General features: G+C 40.9%; 1 protein-coding gene across 5 annotated transcripts in view; it reads right to left on the minus strand.

The window, feature by feature from the left end:
• ZMIZ1 (zinc finger MIZ-type containing 1) overlaps window positions 1-27,072 on the minus strand; it is a 348,247-nt gene that overhangs the window by 153,367 nt on the left and 167,808 nt on the right. For all 5 annotated transcript variants that reach the window (XM_027720707.2, XM_039380994.1, XM_027720705.2 and 2 more), the window contains exon 4: window positions 4,615-4,724. In XM_027720707.2, the coding sequence (XP_027576508.1) occupies window positions 4,615-4,674 (60 nt within the window). In that variant the 5' untranslated portion in view covers window positions 4,675-4,724. The remainder of the gene's footprint in view (window positions 1-4,614; window positions 4,725-27,072) is intronic.

Here is a 27,072-nt window from a genome sequence, read left to right on the forward strand (position 1 = left end):
AACTGTGCTCAGTGTGGCAGGAAGGTATCACACAATCATTCAGAAAAGGGGCAGCTTCCTTGTAATTTAAATATAGAAAGATTTTTTCCTTCTTCCTCTTTTCAAGAATTTCAGAAGAGAGATAAGGAAACCTTACAAACTGACAGGAAACAGAAACACAAAAGGTAGAAGTCCCTAGATTTAAAACAGCTGTAAGTTTTTCAAGTAGTAAGAATAGAGAGACGTGACGCAACTCAGTGATTTTACCTGGTATTTGCTTACAAAATACCTTACAAAAACACCTTACAAAAACAATGGACAGTGTTTGGTTAAAGCCACACTTGTGGTCTGTTATGAAGAATGGTTTAAGAAACCCAGTCCATTCTTTTTGGGATTTTCTATGCTCCTTCAGAAGGCTGTGCCTGGGTCCTGGGCAGCAAGGAAGCTCTCAAAATCAGCTCTGTGCCCATCTGAGCCAGCTCCTACTGCCCTGAAGCTCCGTGGTGGACATCGTACCAGAACTACCCGAGCCACAGATACTCAGAACATAAACAGATTATTATTGCAGCCTCAAATAGGGCACTTCTCAAGGGCTATCAGACCTTCACTGTGCACAAAAATCATTCTGTGTTTTTGTTTGTATGGACAGAGTTAAAGAAAAAAGCCTGCACCCTGAAGATCCAGCTTCCTTCAACATACCCTGAAGAGTCTCCTGTGCCATGAGAAACTAATTGCATGTATTAGGAAAGCCTGTTACTTTGGCTTTTTCCACTGTACATCAAAAAAGCTATGTTTGATTTTAAAGCACATACACTTACAAATACTGAGGGAATAAGCTACAAAGAGACCACACAAGCTGTTCCAGCCTTCCACAGAAGTCTGGGGTTTTTTTAAGCATAAATACACAGCCACCTCTTCGGTTTGCCCTTTCATCTATTCTGGAACACTTCTTAACACACACTTCATTTCCTAACTAGCTGATCATATACAAGTTTTGGGTTTGTAGCTTTAAAGCACTAAAAAAGATGAAGGTAAAACACAACCTTGATCCTGGAACAGAAGTCAGCAAGGATATTGTGGGTGTCTCACAAGTCACAGAGCTGGGAAAAAAGAAGCCTGTCCTGACCCTGTGTTGAAACCTGATCTAGTTAAAGAGGCACATGGATTACCATTTATAGCATTTCTCTGGGGCTGGAGTGAGGGGTAAGAAGGGCGGCAGACAGCTCTCAGTCTGGCTGCATGAGCCACTGGCTGCCAACCAGGTTATAAAACATGCAGATGCTGGGCACCAAGGAAGGATGGTTTTCCTCCTCAAAACACTGCACCCTCTACACCACTGCTGTGTTAACCATTCCAAAAGTGTATGTGCCTTCAGGAGAACAGCTGTACTGTTTGTTCACAGGCTGGGAAAAACGGATAAAAGATGAGACCAGAAAGAAAAGGCAGACAGATTTTTGTCTGACTCTTCAGTTAAATCCCAGAATTGGTGAAGATACATTTACATGGCCATGCAAGGTACTGCTTTTCTCCCAAAACCAACATGCACATAACAGTATGCAGTCCAGTTCTCAGTGGGTGAATTCATTGAAATTATTCTTTCTATTACACCATGTTAACTTTGCCAGCTAATGACCTGTCTCAAAGAACAAGGTAAATGTCTCCAAGCTGCACCTTTATGACCCTGTGACAGACAGGTGAATGTCCTCAAAAAAATCTAGTCAGTTTGTCTCTTTCTCTACTATGGCAAAGGTAACAGCACCAGATTTTAGAACTATGAAAAAGCGAATAGCAGTTTTGATGCTACCTTCGTCAACAAAACAAAATATTAAAAAGAAATAAAATCAGTCATTCCTCTCCAACAAAACTACAAATATTGCCACTTTCACAAAAAAAGCTTTCTGTGACATATTTTTGGTGTTCAGCCACTGTATTGGTTAACTACACTTTGTCATGAGTTGAAAACAAGAGTATCCCTCTCCTCTTACTGGGCCTAAACAGAATGGAGGAACCATGAATTCACAAGCACTCCCAAGCAGGATACCTCCTCATCAGGTTTCCTTTGCACTCTGACAGAACAGAGCAGCTACACAATCATGCCCCTGGGTCCACTAGAAAATCCCGAGCTTTCTTCCAGACAGATCAAACAAAACAGAGAATGCTACACAAATGCTAGGCAGTCTGACCTTCCTCCCTCCCCCTTGGCCTTCATAACTGAAGAAATATCCTAGCTGCACATGTAAACCAGCACTTTGTATAAATGAAGCTAGTGGTTTAACAGACAGAGTACCCCTTATATAGGCAGAAATATCTCTTTAAAACTGTAAGAAGTGTAATATGATATTCTCTTATCTAATTAAAATAATACAAATTGTGTACAGAAACCAACAGCTCTAGAAAAAGGAACAGAGTGGCATCCTCCATTTGTCTCTACATGATGTAAAGGTCTGTTCTTAGAGCTAGAAGGTTAAATTGGTCTGCAATTTAACATTCATTTTTCATTCTATGGGCTAGGATGGCCAAAAAGGACACCAATTTGTGCCAGTCAAGGGCACTTTTTCCTGAACCAGATAGCTGTTCATAAGAAACTGGTATGAAATCCCCAAATTCGTATTTCCCTCAGGCCTCTAAAGGGCCATTAGATGCAATAACTTTCATCATAGAGGGGTGAAAGAGGGAGAGACACCACAGATCAAGGCTGGACTATGACCAGCAATTCTGCAGGAACAGATTCCTATTTCTGCTCTTTGACTTATGAACTGGCTTTGTTTGATTTATTCTGAAATCCTCTCATATAAAGGAAATATACAGAGAAAAATTAGCTGGGTTAGGTGTGAGTTGTATTTTTTTTTTATATTACCCAAAGTATCTGCATGGCCAAACTTGTAAAAACCCCACACATTTCTGCATCACCACACATTCTAGAAAATATAAACTTCCACTAATATCTAGGCAAAGCTGGCAAAACATAAGGATGGAGATTGATGAAGCTAAGAGAAGAGAAACATACAATCATAGAATCAAAGAATACCTGAAGTTGGAAGGGACCCATAAGTATCAAAAAGTTCACCTCCCTGCTCATCAAAGAACTAAATAATATGACTAAGAGCATCATCTGGATGCTCCTTGAACTCTGACAGCCTTGGTTGTGACCACTTCCCTAGGTGGCCTGTTCCAGTGATTGACCACCTTCTCAGTGAAGAACCTCTTCCTAAGGTCCAGTCTGAACTTTCCCTGATACAGCCTCATTCCATTTTCCTGTGTCCTATCACTGCTCACCCTTTCCAAGGGGAAATTAGCATCTTCCCCTTCACTGCCCCTCTGGAAGAAGTTGTAGATAAAAGAAAAAAAAAAAGTATAAAAATCTAGACTGATACAGTACCATTCCCACGTTTATCATTTATCAATTCCTTTGATTTAGGGTGCTTGTGTCTACAACACAAATCTATGAACAGAGAAATGCTGTACTCCCTCAAGAAGCAATATGCACCTGTCCCAGAGCACAAGTAGGCAGGTAGTTTTTTAACTTAGTTAATACAAATGAAAAACTAAAACAGCAGGACTCTGGCCTCTAAACATGCTGTGACCTGAACTGACAGAGAAAACTGCTCAGACAACAGGGAAAAATGATTTGGAACATTATTGCATGGAATAACATATTTCTGTTTTTCCAATGTAATTCAGAAAATTTCAGCCAGTCTAAGAGATGAACTTTGGAGCTCATCTCCTGGATCCAGCTGGGATCTTCAAAATACCTGTGTGCAATTTCCATGCATGAATGCTGCATGCATGCATTGGTTTAGGGATAAACACATGAACTATCAACACGAGAAACCATTCTCTTGCTCACCTCCTCTACAAAGGACCACTGCTATGAAAGTTCTGTTAGGATTCTTGTACGTGGGTAAGAACATATGTAGGGGGGAGGATACACACTGCCTGCAACCCCAGAGAGGAAAGCTTACTGAGAAGGGTAAAGCAGGGAAAGATGGCCTCTCCCTGCCTTTGTAGATTCACTTGGTTATAAAAGCATTTGCAAGCACAGTTACACTGAGGAAATCTGTAAGTGAGATTTAGATCTCATTGCCTTTCAGTGAATTATAAGGGCCCTTCAGAAACAGATGCTTCTGAAAATTTCACCTTGCAAACAGAAGTTTTTACAATCTCCATGCAAACTGATTAGGCAGCACTCTGAGCACTTGGAGTCATGCCAACCATCCAGGTTCTGAGTCTCCAGGCAGTGCAGGTCTCAGGTCAGCTACTGGATTAAAATCAAAACTGGCCCATCAAAATTGTGGATTCCTGTGCTCAGGGCACTTGTGTGATGGCTGCCTGCTGTGACCCCTTCAGGATAGAGCTGGCAGGACTAGCAACACTCTGCTTCCAGCTGAGACAGATTTGTTGACTCTCCAGGCTGAAGATTTCTTAGAAAGGTGAAAGGCAAAGTTTGGCTTTTGAGGTTTATACACCAGCTCTCGCAGCAGATGTTCCTGTCTTCCATGAGACTTAATGTCCCATTCCTACTGCTCTCCTCCCCTCTAAAGGGCAAGGATGTTCATTAAGCAGTAGGTAACAGTAATGCACAACACCCTGCCACCCAACACTCATCTGCAGCAATGACCTCCACCTTCAGCTTACCTGTTTTATGCACTGCAGCCGGTCATTGGTCTGCTGTATGTGCCTGTCCATAGAATTCATTTTGATTGTCTCCACTTTCTTCTACCTGAAAGCCATTAAAATCCCTCGATCTGCAAGACAAAAAGGACAGTAAAGATCACTGAGCATAGTCCATACATACACTTCTACCACCTTAACAGTTGAACCGAGCCGCTTGCAAAAAACCCCTGAGCACACTGGGAGATAAAATAATAGTAATCCAAATAACAATGACAGCCTGGCCTTTGCAAGGACAAGGGCATGGGGATTCTTCCTAATCTTCCTCTAAGAGAAAATACCTCCCATAAATATTAAATGAATCAGATATGGCAGAGTATTACACAGCCAAAAATAGCACAAAATGTGTGTCGTGAAGAATCTGGATTTCCGTATTGAAAATAAAAGCAACGGGTACACTTTGGACTCTCCTCCAACTAGCAGATCTATTTAATGAGCCCTTGAAATGGCTGAGATGACAGTGCAGGAAGGACTGGGATTCACAACTCAGCCCAGACTTTCAAAATGACTAATGGTCAGATGCACAAGCCAGCGTATATGGAAGAGGCCTGACGTTCAAACCAAAGGGATGAGCAGTTCCTGCCTTCTAGAAAAATTGTGTTCTTTAAGGTAACTATAGCCAAACAAACTACTTGTTACTTCTGGAAAAACATGTCCTGCAGTCTTTAGGTCCATTTCTAAAAAACCTCTGTAAAAAGGCAAATTAAAGCTTTCCTGTGACTTTAAGAAAAGAATCTAAAAAATGGAAATGAAGGCTTGGAGTGGTGTTTGGAGTTTTAATTCATGTTGCTACAGCTGTATGAAATCATCAAATGAAAACTGGCAGCAAGTTATAATGATCTAAAGAGCAAACTTGCAGTCCTCTGGGCCCACCACTGATGCTTCTCATGCCGAGCAATGTTTGTGGACACAGCTTGGTACACACCAGTGCCACTGAGATGGGCCCTGCTCCACATACTCATTAAATCTTTTTCAGAGCCATGCTTTACATCACACTCCACGATCACACCTAAGTGGCTCTTTGTCAAGATAACAGTGTGTGTCTGGAATCTAGAACCAGGCCTGTGAGATGAGGAAGCGATAGGCGCTAACTCAGCACACACACATCCTGCCAAATTCCCCATTTCCCTCTCTCTTATCCCTTCCTTCAGATTAAGGTAAAGGGTTGGCCACGGCACAAACAGCTCTACTGATCTGAAAGGCAGGGATGGCCAGAATGCCCCTCAAACTTGGACCAAGGACAAGACACTGAAAGTTCAAGTAAGTGTAAGCAAGGCTCTCAGTGTGGGCATGGTTTGCATTTCCCCCCTCTTGCCTTACCCTGTGATTTTCCTTTAGTGGCAGAACAGCAGATCATAAAGACACCATAAACCAACAACTACTCAACTGTTTCGATCCATAATTCATATTACTGAATGGTTTGTAATGTGGCTTCTACTTATTTATGTCTTGAGTAGAACTGCATGGGACTCTTGACTCTACCTAATAAGCTGACCAGATTTAAGTGCTTTTTTTCTAGAATTCACTTCTCCAGGGCACAGAGATGTTTCACACATATATATGTATACTCTGCTGTTTCAGTCACTTTCATGGCATCTAAAATGCGAATTAGAATGTACATACTGTACATTTGAAACTTGAAAAAAAAATGCCTAAAAATTCCCATATCCTTTTACTGGACAGACTGGTACAGTCTAAGAAGTTGTATCCTTACTTTAATGAACAGTGAGCGGACAGATTCAGAAATATATACCCAAATGCCCTATTTATATAGAAGTATATACCAGCACAAGCAAGGTCCCAGACTCACACAGAAACCTCTATCTCATGAATCTCTTCAGGGGCACTGAGCGGTTTGTTATTCAGAGCGCTGTTCATGACAAAACTATTTTCCACTCCCCCCATACACATAAGAGACAGCAAATTTTTCAGATAGTTGTTCGATTAGAGAAGCTGGCTGCTCACCACTCCTGTTACACGACTCAACATCTCTTCAGTTAAACAATTCCAGGACTACTCAACCCCCTGGAGGAAAAGAGTGTTCCCCATGGTGGGAACCCTGACTGCATGGCTCTCGCAACAAGACAAACTCCAGACCACAGCGTCCGTGTGCATCCCACACATCCAAGCCGCCTGAGATTTCTGTACCTAGCTGATAATGTTCTTCCATGGCTTCTGCTGGATTAGTCTAAGGGAAAGAAATCTTTTCTGCTAGACAGGTCTTATAACAGCAGCTCAAGCTCCTCACCTCCACGCTCTAGACACAAGAGGGTTCAATAAAGCACTCCTGTCAATAAATTATAATACTTATGAAACAGAAGAGCCAGTTTCACATACAAGTATTATCTTTTGATTATGCCACTGCCACCTTCTCAACAGCAAATGCCATCCGAAGGTCCTTCAGCAAATATAAATTGATACATTTTATTAAAAGCCAGTAACACAGTCTTATCTGCCTGTAAGACCCCCAAACAGACCTCAGTAGTCATGAAGTTTAATCTCTCAGTGGACAGCAGAGGTATTTATCAGGAGATAAAGCTAGCCTAGACATGACACCACTTCAGCAGTGATCCATCTTACAAGCCAGGACACATTATCTGCATTTTAATTGAACATCAGGACAGATGGAGAAGGGCATGCTGAAAACAAATATATATACATGCACATAGATTTCTCTTGAAATATTTGGAGAGATACAAACTGAGATACTTTTTTTTTTCTTAAAGAAAGTAATGGATTTTTTAATTGTACATGTAATGCCATCCCAACTGCCTGCCCTCCAGTTAACCATAAACAAAATCTAAGGTTGCTATCAGCTACCTGAACCACAGCTATTGTATTGCTGTACTTGTCCAAATTGTCATTTCTCCCACACAGCATAGCTTCTCAAAGCCCATCTGGAAAAGCAGAGGGCAGACTGCACAAAAGTAACTCACATAACTGAGCAGGAACCCGACAGGGCTCTTGGAGGCAGGACTGAGAACACAATCCCCCGCTCTCCCACACAGACAGGCCATAAATTTCTGTAATAAGCTGATCTAATTTAGTCTCCAAAATAGTTTTGCTTTTAAAACCCAATGGTTCCCATTGAAAGGTGCTCTCTGACTCTCACCCTTCCCCTAGTAGCTAGAAGTATTTTCACTTCCATACTCAATTCCACTTGTTCTCACATCGCTAGCACTCTACAGCCCTATCCTTGCCCTGCCAGGCTCCCTCTGCCTCTTCCCCCACACAGCATGGATGGACGGACACCCAGCAGCCCTTTACTGCTGACAGTTTGCTACTTTCACAGCCCAATCTCATTTATTCTCTTCTGGTCAAGAGAAGCCCCTCAGTCCACTAACTCCCCTGGACAGTAAACATTTGATGCATGAACCAAACAGCCAAAATTGTACATGTGAAGCCTCACCACACACAATGACATAACACGTGGTATTTGAAATTCCCCGCCTCACCGCCGCAAGACTCATCATCTTTATCTTTCTCTCAGACACATCATAAGAGCATCAAATAGAGTAATCTTTTTTTCAGTGAGCATACTGGCTCTAAGTAATTTCTGCTATAAAAAACGCTGAGCCTATTAGTGGAAAACCATTATTATCTGGAAATTACTCTTTCATGGGCCTCAGCAAGAATTAAAAGATTAAATGTGGAAAGTGAAAATTATCATATGGATCTGAAATTTCACCAAGGCAGAATAAGCATTTTGACACCAGACCATTTTGGCTGGAAGAAAAATAACAGCAGAATTAAATTTCCAGTAACTATACCTACTACATGGGGATTGCTGTACTCTGGCCCGGTTCCCCACATGCACATCCACCTGCTGAAATTTAAAAAAAATGCCCTTTCTGTCGATCTCATGCTATTTTAAAAGTAGCAGCAAGATCACCTTACTTGAAAATAATGGTACTTAAGATACAGAAAGGCCGGCAGGGCCAAGTAAGAGCAGACTTCCATTCGGTTAAGTGCTGTGCACTTATCAGGTCACAAGTGAAAACGACTTTGCGGGGTCTCTCGCTGGCCTGTGGTGTCCCTGCATTAGAACCCACGCTAAGATTCAGCCGCTGTGAGCAGCTCGAAAGACAGCAGGGGATGTTGCTGATCAGGATTAAGGGTACTGGCAGAGCGGGATAGAGAAGGGAATTTTACCCACTGCTTTGTAACAAATCCCCTCTGTTTGGTGCACACATTAGCCGGGAAGGTTGTACGCTACTGCTTTACATGCTAACTGCATCCAGTAGGATAAACAAAAAAAGAAGTGTTCCCACCACCTTCTGGTTAATTCAGTAATAAAAAGCCCCACTCTTCTACTATCTTTTCTGAGGCAAAGACCCAATCTCCCTCTCTTATTAAAAAAAATATAAAAATTTATATATGAATTATTCTTTGACTTCCTTCTTCCCTCCCCTCTAGCATTGCGAGTTTATAGCCCTAGGCAGTAATTAAAGAGGCCTCATTTACATATTTATGATGTCTCAAAAATGGAGAGTGCTTTTTTTTTAAAGGAACAGATGTATCGACCTGTTAGCCTTTTTTTAACCCCAAACATACTGATTTTTTTTTCTTAAACAATTACAACAAAACCCTCTTCCATACTGAAAATAGAATTAAATCATGCAGTGGCTCTATGAAGCAGAATTTCACAAGATTCTGCTACACTCTGTGTTGGTTGAAAGTTCAGGTTAGAAGACTGCAATTATTGTATCAGAAACCGAACTTCCAACTAACACAATTAAGAAGAACAATTTAGTAAAACATGTTACCCACCAGTTCCTAAGGAAGCATGAAGAGCCTTCTAGGGGAAAAAAAAAGTAAATAAAAAAAAGCCCAACATTTCAGCACTGCTTCAGAACATGTCTAAAAATGTACTGCAGTGTGAAAGTTAGTGTGGATTCAGTTCTGCTCTGCGATGACCTCTCCTCATGGCCAGAGCTGCCATCCACAGCGAGAGCTCTTTCACACTAGGACCAATGGACCACAGAAATCTGCTCACCTGCGGCCAAGAGAGACCTGAATCACCACTGAAACAGGCCCAACCTTCTCCCTGACTTTAGAGACTATTCATGAAGTGCTTTCAGTGAGTGCCCTCAACATCTGGGCAGAGGTGGAGCTGAAGTGGAACTCACTGGAAACATGTCAGCTGCTGCCCAGCCTGCCCAGCTCTAAGCACTGCCATCCACTCCCTTGCCTCAGCAACACCATGCCATTCCTTCAGAAATCAAGTTTCTAGCAAATAACCTTCCCACCAGAAATCCATTTTGAGGGCAGAGGAGGAAAGGCAGCCCTTGCCAGGAAGCAGGGTAGGCTGCTGTGAGCGGTTCTCAAGGCCAGCAGCACAGCATTACTCAGGTCTCCATTTCCACAGGGGACCAGCACACTCCCAGCCACTTTGCAGCTGCTGGACTAGACAAGATCTAATTTGGAGCCACTTTGGACCACTCAATGGGAGAAGGACGTGGAAAAAAAGACACAGGAAATACCATTATCGGTTAAGAAATTCTTTTTTTACCGGCAGGTGAGAAGGGGAAATGAAGAAAAACCCATTCCTTAAGCAGGGATTCAGCATAGCAGCTCTAATCACCCGCATCCCCTCCCACCACAGCGCACAAGTCGGTTAATGCTATTTATTCAATCAGCTGAAAACTAACAATTTCCTGCATGTCTCCAGCATGCTGGGGGGTCCTAGGAGAAGGCAGACAATCTGTATCTTCTAAGTGACTTTGATCAAGCCAGAAGCCAGGCTGGAGCGGGGCCGGGAACCGCCGACCTCCCGCCCCCGCGCCGCGCCGCCAGGGGGCGCCGCAGGGCCGCGCCACCGCCCGCGCGGGGCCGGGGGAGCCCGGAGGGAGCCCGGGGCTGAGGGGACACGGGGAGAGGAGAGCGGGGCTGAGCCTGCCCGGGGCTGAGGGGACACGGGGAGAGGAGAGCGGGGCTGAGCCTGCCCGGGGCTGAGGGGACACGGGGAGAGGAGAGCGGGGCTGAGCCTGCCCGGGGCTGAGGGGACACGGGGAGAGGAGAGCGGGGTGAGCTGGGGGGCTGAGGGGACACGGGGAGAGGAGAGCGGGGCTGAGGGGACGGGGCTGAGCCTGAGCACGGGGCGGGATGAGCCTGCCCGGGGCTGAGACACGGGGACACCGGGGCTGAGCGGGAGAGCGGGGCTGAGCCTGCCCGGGGCTGAGGGGACACGGGGAGAGGAGAGCGGGGCTGAGCCTGCCCGGGGCTGAGGGGACACGGGGAGAGGAGAGCGGGGCTGAGCCTGCCCGGGGCGGAGGGGACACGGGGAGAGGAGAGCGGGGCTCAGCGCTGCCCGGGGCGGAGGGGACGCGGGGCTCAGCGCTGCCCGCCGGCCCCTCTCCTGCCTCTGCGGAGGCTGCCGCGTCCTGTCGCCTGAAAGCACGGAAACCTCAAGGAGCCGGGTCCGAACCAGCCCAGCAGCTCCCGGGAGCCTGTCGCCTCCAGTGATGGATTTAAGAAACATCATTTCCCTCAGCGCCCTGTCCTGGTGGTAAAATGTTGCTGTCCAGAGACGAAAACCCATCTAAATCCCACTTGACACTGTTCTTATCATTAAACGTACTCGTTGTTTTCTTGAGCCATCGGAACATATCTCCGGGTGTACACACAGGTTTAATGCTATTAATTGCATATAATAGCATCAGTTCTCCTCCCCAGCCTCCGCCGGTGCCCTCCCGCGGCACAGCCCCGACAGCCCGCACGGCGCGGGCACAATGCAGCTCGGCACGCCTGCACTCGCAGGCACAGGCACACGGCTCACACAGCACCGAGAGGGCTCTAAGCCCGCTTTTCAGTGCGAGAATTCTCAAAGATGCTCTCAGAGATCATCTGCTGAGAAAAGTTTAGTATCTATCCACGACAACTAATTTATTTCCCCTACTAGTTATGAAACAAACAAACAAAAAAAAAAAGAGGTATAAAATGTCAGGTGAAAGGCTGTTTTCATCATTAAATACTTGAAAAAGGAAGCTGTTTTAATAAAGCTTTATTTACCATTAGCTGCTAAATAGCTACAGCCTTTGGCTTTCAGCTATTAAAAAGGGCCAGATGTGAGACAAAGCAGTGTTTGTTATGCTGGGTGAGGAAGAACAGATATTTGTGCTGTGCTGCTTTCCATTGTTGCTCTACAAATGTGCAGTAATCCCCAGAAGACTTTCTATCATCTTTGATTGTGAGAGGGGGAAAGCGAGCGAGCGTGTGTGCGTGCGCACACCGCCCGGCAGGCACAGCTCCGCCGAGGTGGGAGCAGGTTCTTGTAATTTATGGTGGCTTGAGCTGCAAGGGCTGGCAGTTTTCTCGGGTTTAAGGAAGCTGTTTCCACAGCCGTGTGCTTGGGAACGTTTTCATATACAGAGCCTATTATATGCAGGCATGAACAGCCAGCCGGATACACACAAAAGCAAACCCACACATGCTTTTGAAAAAAAGACAGCATGACAGCTTGCATAAGCAAGCCTGCTGGACTCCTCTGGGAGGAGGAGCGGCGGTGCACACAAGTTGTTCAATCATGAAGCACATCTGCACCCTGATTACAAAAGCAAAGGTGGTCCGGGGCTAGCTGGAAGCAAGCACATACACAGCACTGGGATATGACCTATACTTAAAGTATAGACATAAAAATATTAAAAAAACCCCTCACTGTATAAGAATGGTGTTGCAGAAACATAAAAATATCACACCTCTAGCTAAGGAGAGTGCTCCTTTGAGCCTGGACAAGTTGGTCTCTAGCCAGCACTAACCATTAAGCACATGAACTGCCTCCTGCACCAGCAGCCCTCACCTCAGCCTGCTGGCTCAAATGAGTGGTTTCCTCAGGCCGAGAGCAGCATCTGCAGATCACAGTTTCAGGTAATTGCCCTGCTGCATGCTTATATTACAAGGTTGGTTTCCCTGCATTCCAACTAGCTCCTAGTGTCATCAGCTCTGTCAGCTTGTTACCTTTAGGGAGAGCAAGGAAAAGGGACACTGCAGTTTAAAACAGCAAGAGGTAATAACACAAAATTAAAGGCAAAAGTGTGTAGAAGTGTGCTACTGGGGAGCCAGGGCTGACAGACCTGCTATAGTGCTCTCAGAGGCTTTGCACACTCCAATATAGACAGATCTGCTAGAACAAACATTGACAGTTCCACAGCAGAACCCACTGATCCAGTGGTTTATTATATGTACTGTAGCTTGCAGGTAAGAAATACTAATCCTCATTGGGACAGCTGCAAGTAAATGAGCCATCCCTAAAAGCTTGCAGGGTTGCACTCAAATCATTTCATAACCAGTGTCCCTGATCACTCATACAACAATGCTTTAAAAAATCCCTCCCTGATAAACTGCCAATCTGTAAACCGAAGCAGAATCAAGCACCTCTTCCCACTTTCAGGGCTCAGTGGCAGCATTGCAGAATAAGTCAAGTGAGCATAAGAACTGAAAAGGATTTGCATTCTGGCATGTGATGCTTGCTTATTTACCTAATGAAAGCCTGTTTCTTTCAAAGGTTCTGTGGAAAGATGTGAAGTATTTGCTGAAAATTGTTTGTGTTTGCCTACCAAATATTGCAACAGGCCTGTGCTGTTGCTAACATTACCTGGCTTACACACCCTTCTGGGGGCTGAGTTTACAGAGCTGCAACAAAGAACACGTATGAACTGTCAACTTTTTCCTGCTCTTGCTAGACTTTATCAGCTACTAAAGACAGCCAGCTGGTTTGGACATATGTTATTTGCTTAAAACCTGAAAGATGAGCTACAGAAGACAACCTAATATAAGCATTTCCAAAAGGCTTAGAGGAAACAGGAATGACCCAACCAAACCGTACAAAAGATGGTCTCAGAAGGAGGAGAAAAGAAGGACAGAGATGGCACTAGCAGCATATATTTTAAACAATTTAACAATAATCTATCAAAAACTGAAGATGCTATTTTGTATTTGCTATGCTCTGATAACATCTCTCTTGAACCAGACAGCCTGCTATATAACAAACAGAGGTCAAAACCTCTTGGGCCAGCCCAAAGAAATGCTCCTAGCAAGAAACATCTCAAGCCCACTGTGAATTAGAAATGAGAAGGATTTACATTCTGACACTGAATGCCCTCTTACTTATCTGATGAAACCAGGCATGTTTTGGAAGTTGAACTGTAGCATTTGAAGGAAATTGCTGATTTCTTCTAGTGATATTGTGCCATCACAACTTCTATTCCTCATTACTGGGTGGCAACAGAAAAAACATAACAATCCCCCATCCCCAAACTATATTGCACCAAATAAAGGAATGAGCACAGATTTGGACTCCTTTTTTCAGTAAGTTTAGCCTTGTAAAAAAGGCATATAGTCAAAGTGGATGGTAATTTCTCTTTATAGTCTATAAACATAAGATTTATTCACCTTTGCTTTCATTCTGTGAGAATTAAGAAACTCCTCCCAAGACCAAGGATTTCTGATAAGCCACCAGGGAAAGAATCATTCCTCTGGAGAAAATCACTCAGGGAGAGGGAAGGAGTGAAAAAACAAAAGCAGCATTACCTCAGTCAACAAATTCTCTGGAGAACAGAGCAACTGAATAGCTGCCTTGAGAGACAGGCTCTAATAACTTTTACTTCAGCCATTATTCTGGTCATTTTTAGAAAATTTAAATATTTACCACACTTCCTCAAACAGATGCAAAATAAATTCCAGGAAGACCAGCAAAACTTGTAAAGACTAAATACAGATGAAGTACGGTTGGATGGCTGTGAATTTTTGTGGCCGGTGAAACAGCAATCACTGGCAGCCAATTATATTGTCTGCACTGCTTTCGGTGGCCACCCAAATGTGTCTTCTCACAAACTCTCCACTTCCTTTGAATTATGACAATTTGGTGCTAGGGGGTGCCATTTCTTTAACGTAATTTAAACTAAAGATACTGTGCGTCTAGACAAAACAAAACTACAGTTTTGTTAAGGTCTATAATCAATTTTATCGTCTTCATTTTAAGGCAAATCCATATTAATATTTCTGGACCTGTGGAATACATATCAAAAAACAAGGTATTTGGTTTTATGGAATTGTCCTGCAGACAAATGTCCAGTATTTCAAGTCACCACCAAATCCTAAGCTATAAGAAACCTTGTTGACAGCCCGAGTAAAACAATACCAGATTGAACAAGCAAATCAAATGGTTGTGTGTCCCTCAAGGAATACTCTCCTGTACATATGCAATGAAGCATTGTGTGAATACAATATATTGGGAGACTTGAAATGTGACTGCTATTAATATTACTCTCAACAGCTAATATTCAAGTACCTGAAACACAACCAAAGGGTCAGATTCATTGCTACTGAAACTTTATCAAGGAGCCCAGAAATATTTTTGACACCCTAGAGTTGATTTTGAAAACAACGTAATTTAAAAACCAGTTGCAACTGCAGCGCCTTCATTCCAGTACAGTCAAAGCTGCACACATCCCTAGTGTTTGACCATCTGTAATACAGTCATGCTTTTCATGCTAAGTGCCCATAATTCCACTAAGGCAGAAATTCTTCTACACACCTAGAAGACAAAACACTGCAGGAGCTTTATACAACAAAGCCTTCTGCCTTCAAGAAAGATTTAAACTGAAATATCCATGATCCTCTGCACTGCCCCATTCTGTTTTCTCACTATCTTATCATTTGAGAGGACCTTTATATCTAGAAACTGGTCTCTGAGAATTGCCAGTGTCCTGAACCTACTTTACAGGCAAATAAAGAGAATTTTACCTTTACCATGAAATAAGTTTCTCTTTTACTAAGAATCTTAAGAGACAACTTAGTTTTCCAAGGTTTGATGAATTCCATGATTAAAGATCTGTCACTTGCTCAATTCACAAACAAACCTCTTGGGATAGTCAGGAACAGGTTTCGGTAGCATTTCTTCTGAGAGCACAGATCTCTGTTAGCTGTACCTCCACTATCACCCTCAGGTGATAGCACGAGCAAAGCTGAAATGGCATTTGGCAGAACACAACATAGATCTGGAGCAGATTTTTAAAAATCCTCTCAAGTATTTGAAAGCAGCAACTATACAAATGCTAAACTGGGCCTGAACAAAAGCTACCTCAACCGCAAAGACTAGGAACCAGTGTGGCATCCATCCCCTGTTAAGAAGAGGAGGCACAGTTCCCGTCATCCCCACTGCTGTTTTGACTGGAACAGGCCAGGAGTGAGCCTGGCAACTTATGAGCGACAACTGTCTTACAAACTGAAGCAAGCAGACTTCCCGTTTATATTACAGACAATGTAAACAGAAACACTATTGCTAATGAATTATTTATAGTGCAGTCCATAAATTAAGACACTTAGACCATCTTGCATTTTTCATACCACCGTCATTATTACAAAGTATATGCCCAGAAGCTTTTTCCCATAACTGCAGGACAAAGCTGGCCCTGTGAATAGAGACCTGAGCTCTTCTCCACCACCAAAGCTTCCTTTCTTCAGCTCCTCTGGCTTTCTAATTACATCGAGAGCTCCTCGGGGTAGATGCTATCTCCACCAAATACACATAAAGTGCCTAACGCAAATCACAATTCAGACTGGGGCTACTACAAGCTAGTTTAATAAGAACAATGAAAAGTGATAGAGTAAAATCTTTAATGTATGTATTACTAGAATTTAAGGATAAAACATCTATTACCCTTCCTGAAATTCAAGACAACATTTCCAACATTCAGCCAGACTTCAAAATACAGAAATAACATGATAAACTTAGACTGTACATCCAGGCGACATCTGGATAAAAGCAGTTTAAGTCCAGATGGTGTTTTCTTCTACTCACATCCTTCCTTTCTTATTTTTTGTTTAAATGGTTATTATGACACAGTGGAACAGATCTCAGAAAGCTCCACACTTCTCTTCTTTGCTCCCAACGGCAACACTACAGACTCCAGAGGTCAGCTTTATAGCCTTCAAGTTTTTCTGAAGCCCTGCCTGATTAGATGTACTCTAGAGTGACTTTCATTGTGATCAAACGTGATGTGCTGGCGACACGCATACAAAGATGGCAGAGCAGCCACACTGCAAAGCCTTCAGCAGGCAGAAGTCAGTGTGGCGTCTCATTTGAAACAACACTCAGCTCCCCTGAAAACGAAACAAGTATCTCCTTTAAAAAGGTTCTGATGAACTCGAGAGACATGTTGTTGTGACAGTTTCAAACCTTGCAGAGAATAAAACTCTTTTCTATCCAACATCTCCTTGTCTTTTACTCTTGATTTTTGTCATCCTCGAGCAGCTACATTTTCGCACCTTTCTCTCTCCCCCCCCCCCCCCCCCCCGAGCAACTGGGGTTCATTAGACCTGAAATTTGGAAGGATATCTTTTGAAAGATGGTTCATGTTTTATAAAGCCTAGCTGCTCAGTATGCCACATTACAGGATTAAAAAGGTTCCTTCTTATCGCACAGCTGATCCAGGCAGGGATATAAAAGGAAAGGACAGGATTGCAAGAAACAAGCCATGTTGCAGGAGGAGCCCATTTGCTCCCATCCTATCTGGGACAAGGGAAACAATTCAGACAGTACCAGATGTGAGAGTGTAAATTTTTTTTGGTTTTGCTTCACTTGACATACCCCAAGCCATGAAGAATTATACAGTAAAGAGCAGCTCTTCCTTCCCAACCAAAAAGCCATGTCACTAACTTGCACTACTTCAAATTAAGGACTTCTTTGAGCCATCCTTTCCTACCTTTCCCATAGGTCATAAATTGAACCTGTCTCTGCTGTCCTTTACAATACATTTAGACACTCACCAGTCCTGAGTAAGGAAACTTCTACTCTCTTAACCAGCTGACAGACAGCATAGGTGAGATCTAGGTACTCACAGTTTTTCCTCCTAAGGTGATGGTGGTATTCAAAACGGCAGACAGTAAACTACTAAATAATGCAGTGCTCTGTCTTTTATCTCTACACTTCCCAGCTTGTAATTTCACCGTTCTGACTGTACAAAGCATAAGAAGCAAGCAAACACCCATGTACATGTCTTCCTCCAACAGCTGACTTCTTGGCTATTGGGAAACGGCAAAGCAGCAACAATTAAACAAGTCCTTAAGTCAGATGCGGGAAATAATAATAATTTTAAAAGAAAAGTCTAAGAGAACAAAACTCACCAACCTTTTTACAGGTTTGCACAAATACTGGAGAGGTAGAGGTAAATGGGATAGCCATAATACAAGACAGGACAAAATACTTCTATGAAATATCACAGGAGAAAGTATGATTTCTCAGTTCTTTGTAACAACTACTTCTCTTCTTTAGAAGAATAAGAATTATTTGACACCTTTCTCTTACCAGCTCAAATACAGATGTATTATATACTAGGTATTATGACTAACTGTATGGCAGGACAAAATCAGGGCATGCACAAGATTTTGTTCAGAAAGGAAGCTGTAAGCACAAACAAGAAGAAAGCCATACTATGTATAGACAGAACTCTAATCTGAAGAATTGGAGACCCGGGCCTGCCCAGAAATACACAAAAAATATGTGGATTGAATGTCATTTGGGAAAAAAAAAAAAAAAAGAAAAAAAGACCCTACCACAAAGTTTGTAGAATGTAAATTAAGCAACATTAATCACTATCCTTTGTAATCATTAATGCACTATAATTATCTTTGTATGATTTTCAATAAAAAGATCAGTATTTATTAAGCATCTTCATGAATTCAATCGTAAGTTCATTAACAACAAAACAAAGAAACAAATAAATGGAAACTCTAAAATGCCAGTTCTCTAACTGTAAAAGTATCATGCGTTAGTTCCTTGTAAGTTCAATTCAGTCCCCGAATACATCCCCTGATAACAGTCAAAGGACAGTAGACCTTGGTTCCCCAGAATGATGATGTTCTACCACCTGCAAGTGTCGCAAATCCATTGAACATGTTGCCTATTTTCAAGCTTCTTTCCATTTTACTTCTTATGAGAAGGGATCTAGTTTGCACATAAATTTCTTTTTTTACTGGCTTCAATAGGCCTGAAAAAATTTAGGGGGATGTGTATGACATTATATAGCAACACTCTGACTTACTTCCACTGCTGAGCAACAAAATCATATACTTTTCAAAAATGGTAAAGGGAAAGCTATTTCAATCAAAGGTCAACCTTATTCTAGGCACCCAAACTAGCTTGTACTACAGCAGAGATACACTGCAGGAGCCTAGCTGCATGTTCTCTTAGGTGACTTGTCCAAGATGACAACATAGGCAATTTTGAACCTTTCACATAAGCCCCAGACAGTGTCCTAACACCTAAGTCTTTCCTTCCTTGTCTATTACAAGAAGCACATGATGTTAAAAAATACTGCAGATTGTCCTATTCTACTTCTAGATGATATCAGGAATACAGATTCATTCTCTAAAATGGTTTTAAACCAATTTAGAGATCTGCTTCCTGGGATGACTCTCATTTATTCAAGTTTCTCAAGTACATCTAAGGTTGTAAATTAGTTTTTTGCTGCCACCCATTCAGACTCAGTCTATCAGAGCTGCTGTCTACCCCCCTTGTTTTAGACTCTGCTTTGGACTTGTTTAAAACTCTAGAAAGGACTGGTTTACATTACTTTCAAATCAAGTTTCTTTAAACCTCACTATCATAATGCAAGTGCTTTTAATACATCACACCTGCTATAAAGTCAAGAATTCCTAATGGACTGCATAGCACCTGCAGTGCTATTATACAGCTTTAGGAAGAAAACCTCTGAGGGGTCCTAGCAGCAAAGTTCCCAAGAGCTTTCCGTCTGGCCTGTGAAAAACAATTCACCAGCATAAAAAATTTTAATAAGCCTCTTTCCTTCTGAAAGCCAAGTGATCTGCTCTTTATAAGGCTTTGATTAAATCAACACATACAAATACATACATAAGCACACATTCACCACATGTAACAGGATGAAATGCTGGGAAAAAAGAAGTTCTGTTACAAACTCATGTAAATGCTTTCTTGCAAGATCAAACAACAAATCCTAAGTGTTATGGAACACAGGAGAAAAGTTGACATAAGTGATACTTAGCAGATTTGTTCCAAAAACAGGGATTTTATTCTGCAGTTTAATTCATCTATGATGCAGAACATGCCTAAGCTTTGACCTAGGTTTTTATGAATCATCCCATGAACTAAATTATAAGGGGAAAATACAGGGAAATATGATACATTTTGTTTGATACATCATATTGCCACGTCTCTACCTGCAAGAAATTGAATTTCTAAATTGGTTTAAAACATTCATTTAACAAAACATGTCCAAGAATTGAACAAGCAATTTAACACTCAACACAATAAAGCAGCATTTAGCACTGACAGTGACCCAGTGGGCCCCCTCACAGGTTCAGTGAAGCACGGGCTGCCTTGTCAGTCTCCAAGAACGAAGCGGGGCCGATATGTAAAAGAGAGTCATTTAGGACACACACTGGCAAGGAAAATATCAGAGTTGGAAGGTCATATAAATTGCTAGACATGGAGACAAGATCTGTCAAAAAGACAAACTACCTAACAATTTTAACCTATTGGCTAGGGCTGTCCATGTCAGCATAATGTTAACATATATTATAACCTCATCGCAAAAACATCCACACGGATGGAAGAAGACTGCAGCAAAACTCCCTCCCTTATCTTCTGTTTAGGCAGGAACTCATTCTAACAGAGGCTTAAGGATGTATTTTCTCTGTTTTTTTCATTTGGCTTATAGTATATATTACAAGTGAAAGAAAAATGGTTAGTATGTTAAAAACATAGCTGTCAATTCCTCTATAGAGTTTATCAAAGCATCCGTCACAATTTCTGCACAATGGGAGAGGTTTTAAATTATTATTACTTTTAAATAAAAGCTTTTCTGAATAGTTGCTGAAATATTTAAACTAGAAAAGTGAGCATTTGCTAGACAGGAGATGAACTTTTTTATGTTTTAAATCATCTGCATTTCTCCCAACTGTTACAACTAACTCAATCATAATTAGGAGCTGTGATTGTTCCATCTAGTAGAGACGTTGATGATTCCCCATTTTTAATGTAAAATCAATTCATGATATTGCTTCTGTTGAGACCACTGCAACTTTTCTATGCCACGTGATTTTTACTTGCCACCTCAAAGCTCCACTGCTTTGCAATATATTGCCTGTGTCATCTCTCCCCTGGCCTTATTTGGATTGGCATTACAGAGAAGGCCTTTGGGAAGGCCTGGAAGTATTCATCAAGTTAGTAGGTGGGACACTTCCCTGGGAGAGAGTATTAAGTTAAACCTCCAGGAATACTTTCAGGGAATCCTGATATTGTTAATCCCCCAGGGTTTATGCATGAAATGTGACATTTGAGATTAGTTCAGAAGCATCTGTTCATAATGCCTAGAACTGAACCTCTAAGAACGTACCACACATCCTTTTCAAAAAAAGACATCTCCCTAAAGCTTCATTTCCCTTTTGAGCCACTAAAGCAAAAATCCAATGATTATAAAACTGACCTGTTTCTCACATTATGACCCACTAAGTGACACACGAAACTCAAACGACAAACCTCCCCTCCAAGTTCCATTAGGTTAGACTCCACTTATGGTGCATACCCTACTTCCAATAATTTTTCTTATTCCTGAAGAGTAACTCAGGATGCTTATTCTTATATTTTCATTTTCATAGTAGTTAGCTTGTTGAGTAAGCTGATCAATGAAGAAAAATGTAGTCAGCAAACAGAAACCAAAGAATTCTTGGTTTCTGATTTTTTGTTTGGTTGTTTTTCTGGCTGGTTTTTCAGTTTGTTGTTTTTGTGTGTGTGTGTGTGGTGTTGTTTGTTTTGTGGGCTTTTCTTTTTCCTAAACACAGTACAAGCAGAAGCCAATTCTGAAGGATTTGTAGGGGCAATGTATATTCCCTCCCAGCTATTCAAGCAGGCAGTAGGTATTCATGAGTACTGAGAGATGCACATAATTATGCCTGAATGATTATTTATCCAGAATGAAGAGTAACTGTGAAGCATCTATCACTCTTTGTTCCAGGTCAGAAGTTTCAGCTAGCCATTTAAAAAGAAAAAAATAGCATCATGTGGATGAAGCAACCAACAATATACTGAGCACCATGAATACTGAATACACAAATCAAAGCGTTTCAGAAGCAGAGGCTCTGAAGTTAGAGCTGTTTGTCATGTATTGCTGAACACGAAAAATTAGTTTGGTTCGCAAAAGAGACATTAACAAAACTTATTAATTCCTTTAAAAGATGCATTATGTGCTTAGGGTAGCCATTTCCTACTGATTGTGACATATATCCTGTTTAATTTCTTTTAACCAAACACTAAGCAGGATATATCCAATAGTAGATCAAGTCAACCAAGGAGCCTACACCAAAACACTGAACACATGCAACAGCATCCGATACACTTGCAGGGTCTGGTTCCTGAATTGCATCACTTTCAAATGGTCAGAAAGGTGTTGAAGACCTCTAACACTTAGTTTCCCATGGCCTCAGGGTACAGAGCTCTCCAAAATGTGTACACTTCTACTTGAAATAACCCCAAACCTTTGGCACACTATGTTTGGTACCATTTTAAATGGTGCTTTTCATCGAACAAGCAAGCACAGTCTGAACCAGGGCAGGATAGCCACACCTGCACCGGGGATTTTACTTCCCTGCCATGGTCAACATAATTTCACATGGAGACAGACAGAAAGGAAAAGGATATGGGAAAGGACAGGTCTCCAGCTAATACTTTGGAAACCTGCAGCAGGACAGGCAATTTTACTGATGTGCCACTCCAGATGCCTTTGGCAGCGCATGATCAGTTTGCACGAGGGCCTTCAGCCTTAGCACCACTGGGGTGGTACCACCAACTGTGGGCAGTTGCTGCAAAAAATATTTGTTTGAAGTAAGTGAACTTAAGCCCTGCCTCATTCTTCCTTGGTTCTGACAGCACAGCACAAATCCTCATCTTCCTTAAAAAACACAAATTAAAAATATAAATCAGCAGAACAAAGGATGGAGTTGGTCTGACTAACTTTGTTTCACTGACTTGATGTGAAGAAAAAAGATCATGGCAGGAAGCTGGAATTAATTCAAACTAAAAAGCTGTTGGTTTCACGCTACCCTTCTATGCACCAAGACAAGAAAGGAATACTAACCAAATCCTAATCTCAACCAGAATAGTTTAAAGCTAAACCACTGCTAATTTTTAAATATGTCATCTAAGAAAACAATGAATAAGTTAGGCTTTAAATTTGTTCTTTCTTCGGGGAAAAGAAATAGCAAAGGTATTTAAAATTAAACAGGACATTCACAATTAATCTGCTTTTTAATTAACTTACTTTGCTGCTGTAAGTGATTCTGCATTTACCCTCATTCTTTTGAAAATTCCAAAGTGCTACTTCTGACCTGTGATTTACTGTTGCCGTACATCTTTATAAGCAGTACTTTAGTTTAAGTGGCAGTTGCATATTAATTACAAAGTTAATTATGTGCTATGTAATCATGCTGTAATTCATTAGTTTACTCCGCAGTGTGAAAGGATAATGCTAAATGGAAGACCTGATGCAGAGTATTTTAGTAATTTACATTTTTGCATCAAATATTCAAAATATTACCCAGAAAACATTGTCTGCACTTAAAAGAAGCCTATAAAAATGCTCATGGTGATTCTACTAGCAACTGTGCTAGAACTTTTTCTCCTTAAATAAGTTGCAGAAATTTTAGCAGGGTAAAGTATCTTATCTATAACCAAGTACACATCTAACAGCTGCTCAGACCAAGGCAAAAAATCAGAAATATTGAACGAGTTCAAGTATCCAAATTTTTTACCATGACTCATCCCCAAAAGACAGGTGCTCTCTGCTTTCTCAAATCAGTGTTTTTAAGATGTTTCAGCTTGAAAACCTAAACACTGATACATCCAGTAGTATAAACCACAGTCAAAGACACAGGCCACAGGCTTTTATGATTCTTAATTAATGAGCTTTGCATAAAGTACATATAGCCAGATAATTTACTACTGGTTTCTGTCCAAAATCTGCAGGGAAATGCAATTCCTGTTTGCTTGGGTCTCAAAATAACTCAGTTACTACAGATCTATGTTCCCCAACAGAAGTATTGAACATAGGTGTAAATATTTATTTTTAATATAATGATTTTTGGTGAAAAATGAACTAGGAACAATACCATAAAGCTGCCTCTCTGTCCCAGGTTTAATTATCCCTAGAACTATCCAGCTTACTCTGATCAATAGAAATACAAAATCTAATTTTTACAAAGATGCTCTCAGTCATGAAGAATTCCTCTTCTGCTTTCAAGGGCACCTCCTTGCCTCCCTCCCCCCCCCCCCAGTATTCCAGCATTTACTGTTCTTCATCAACCAGCATTGTTTTTTCAACACCAATTCTTCACAAGTTGTAATCTTTTTTCCTTCCACTAGCTATCACTTGATGCAAATGATGCTCTTCATCTGATATTTAAAAGTCAGAGGTAGGGGTATCTCCTCCTAAAACTAACACCAGAAAACGCACGATAAAAGAGAACTATAAAATCCATGATAAAAAGCAGTTCTGGCACTTAAAATTTGAGAAAGACAAATTACTAGGCAAAGGGCCTATGTTTTTCAGCACATACTTCATCTCTACACTGCAGCTGTATTCACTTACAAAAACAACAGCAAGGCTTCTTTAACTATTGATACCTCTGCAGAAAATCGAGACATGTACCATGAACAGAGTAGTTACCTTCTGTGTGGTGTTTTTGATTGCACAATCTTTATTATCAGGCTGATTGCATCAACAAAAAAAAAAAAAAAAAGCCCTAACTCTCCAAACAACCATCAAGAGATTACCAAATCCATGACTGACTTTCCAGCACCTCCAGAATTCTGTCTCATGCGCTGGGCAAGTTTTCCTTTGAAGTCATTTGGGAAAAATAAGGAATCCATATTTTTACAGGTGAATTATGACAGTCAAACTACTAAGAGCTTTTCATTCCTTAAAATTCTAAAACCTTTGTTTATAAAAAATCATAGGAACCTCAAAATATAAATAAAATGCACATGGAGTAACTGAAGTTCCAGCGGAAAAAACCCTGAATTAATGGTATGGTTCTACTGAAAAATTAAATACAGCAAAAGAGCATATTGTTTTATGTTACTACAATTTGAGTACTATATAGATAATTATGTAAGGTTTGAGCTGGTTACCTAAACTTTTTTAAACAGTAGTCAAGGTAAATGCACATGTGCCAGTGGCTTTTAAAAAAATAAACCTGAATCTATGTAAAAACCTTTATGTGCTCTGTAGTCTCAGAAATAGTTCTCTTTCTCTGAGCAGTATGACCATGGATACTGAGAAATGGAGTTAAAAAAATTAATTTCAAGCATTACTAGAAAATGCAAATAATAAATACTCTGTCCAATACAAAAGGAAGAAAAACTAATCAGTAGCAAAAGTACTTTTACTTTCAAATTTACACACAAATACCACAACAGCTAAAAAATCCTAAAAGCTACCCTTCAGAAGCAACCACAGGACATCTAACTTGGTCTGTAAAGCTAGTACTTGCTGAGCTGTGTAATTAATTTAGTTCTGTAGGGACTGGGTTACAGAACACACAGATCTACCATCATCTCTGGCTTCTATTTTGGAACAGGCATCTAACACGTGTTGTTAAAATGTGTATGATATGGATATGGATAGACCCCTGCATTTTGTGTTCTATAGAATCAAAAAACGTTTCTTTTTTTTTGTAATGTATGTGACACATCCAAAATCCAACAAAAATTAAAAAAACTAAACAAACACAGCTCAAATTCTCCTCAACATTTTTGCCCATGGTAGCCTTCCATTTCCACATGGTGGTGTAAAAAAAGCTTTTAAGAGCAAGTGAAGCTTTCAAAAATATTAAAAGAATTTATTTAATTTAATTAGAATATAGCTATATGGTTGATTCATCCTTTTAGGTTCCTTGGAGATTTCATAACGGAGAACAAGCAAATAAACAAACAAACACCTAAAAAAAAAGAAAAAAGAAAAAAAAAGGAGATAAAAGAAACTTCTAGTTTGGTTAGTGATTTTTCTCCTACTTCAGCAAAAGGACCATCGACTTTGGTCTTGATTCTTAGTATTAGCCATATCCTAGAGAGGCTTTAGCCTAAGCTAATTATCCAGGTTCCATCAACGGTCAACTTTGAGCAGTACTTTCAGAAGGCAATTTGTCCTATGCTAAGACAAATGCCAAAAATGAGTGGCACAAATGGCTCTCTGGAAATACCTATTTCTGTTCACTGATTATAGAGCAAGTCTAGATAATTTCTTAAGAAGTCAGTCTTCATTAACTTGGAGGATGATGCAGACTCTTTAGTCCCAGCCTCATTTTTGAAAATGAAACTTTATTTCCTTGACATTTCTGAAATTGTGGGCTAATGTTAAAAAACGCATTAACTTTAATTTGGGCAGAATTAAAAGGATCTGAAATGAGAGTCCTTAAGTCTTACATGATCCTTGGCTTCTCACTACAAAAATATGATAAGTGTTTCCTACATAATTAATAAGACCTATATTTAATTGTAAATTGTATGTAAATATGGCATTGTACATTCTACTTGCCCATTAGTAAAATGTAAGAACACTCTTCCAAAAATTGTTAAAAATAAATATGAAGAGACCTTTCCACAGGCTTGAGTTTTGTAGAACATGGATAATTTATGTAATATATTCAGAAATTTATATAAGCCTCATTCTCTACACTAACATGTGCGAATGCACATGTTTCATACATAATAAAATGGGAGAATTTTTTCCATTATCTGGAGCCCTACGCAAGGGATTTGGGAATGTGCATTCAACTTCCCAGTCACTCCTCCCATGGAACCCTGGGAAAGTCATAGGTTCTTCTATGCACTTGTTTAACAGCAATGGAATAAAATACACTTTCCCAGGGTGTTATGGGAATAGATACATAAAAATTATGAACTACTCAATTAGACCAATCACACAGGTAACATAAATGTATCTACATGAAGTATATTGTAATACAAGTGTTTTCTTTAAGTTAAATACATCTCTCTCAGCCATGCATGAAGCCAAATTACAAAAGCTCACTAAGATGAATACCCAGAAAGAATACAAGCCTACAGACCAGTATAATGTATTACCAACTTTAATTATTAAAAAAAAAAAATTACGAAACTCTGAGATTACTCAGGTTCTTTGTCTTTATCAGAGAATTTATTCTAAAACAAATTTTTAAACAGAGCACAAAACCCATGACATTTTGGGCAAGACTATTAGCACGTTCTTGTTTACCCTGGTATGGCCTTAATAGAGGAGAGTGATAGTGATTTACAACTTTGAAAGTAAACAGAATTGCAAATCTCTTGCACACACCTTCCTTATCACCCTTCCCGGGACATGCAGGCATGTCATGAATTCCCAGGAACAACACGAGCCACCACTTCGTCTC

The sequence above is a fragment of the Pipra filicauda genome, unplaced genomic scaffold (genome assembly GCF_003945595.2).
Source record: "Pipra filicauda isolate LSUMZ 115617 unplaced genomic scaffold, ASM394559v2 scaffold210_size2929891_pilon, whole genome shotgun sequence".
NCBI lineage: Eukaryota > Metazoa > Chordata > Aves > Passeriformes > Pipridae > Pipra > Pipra filicauda.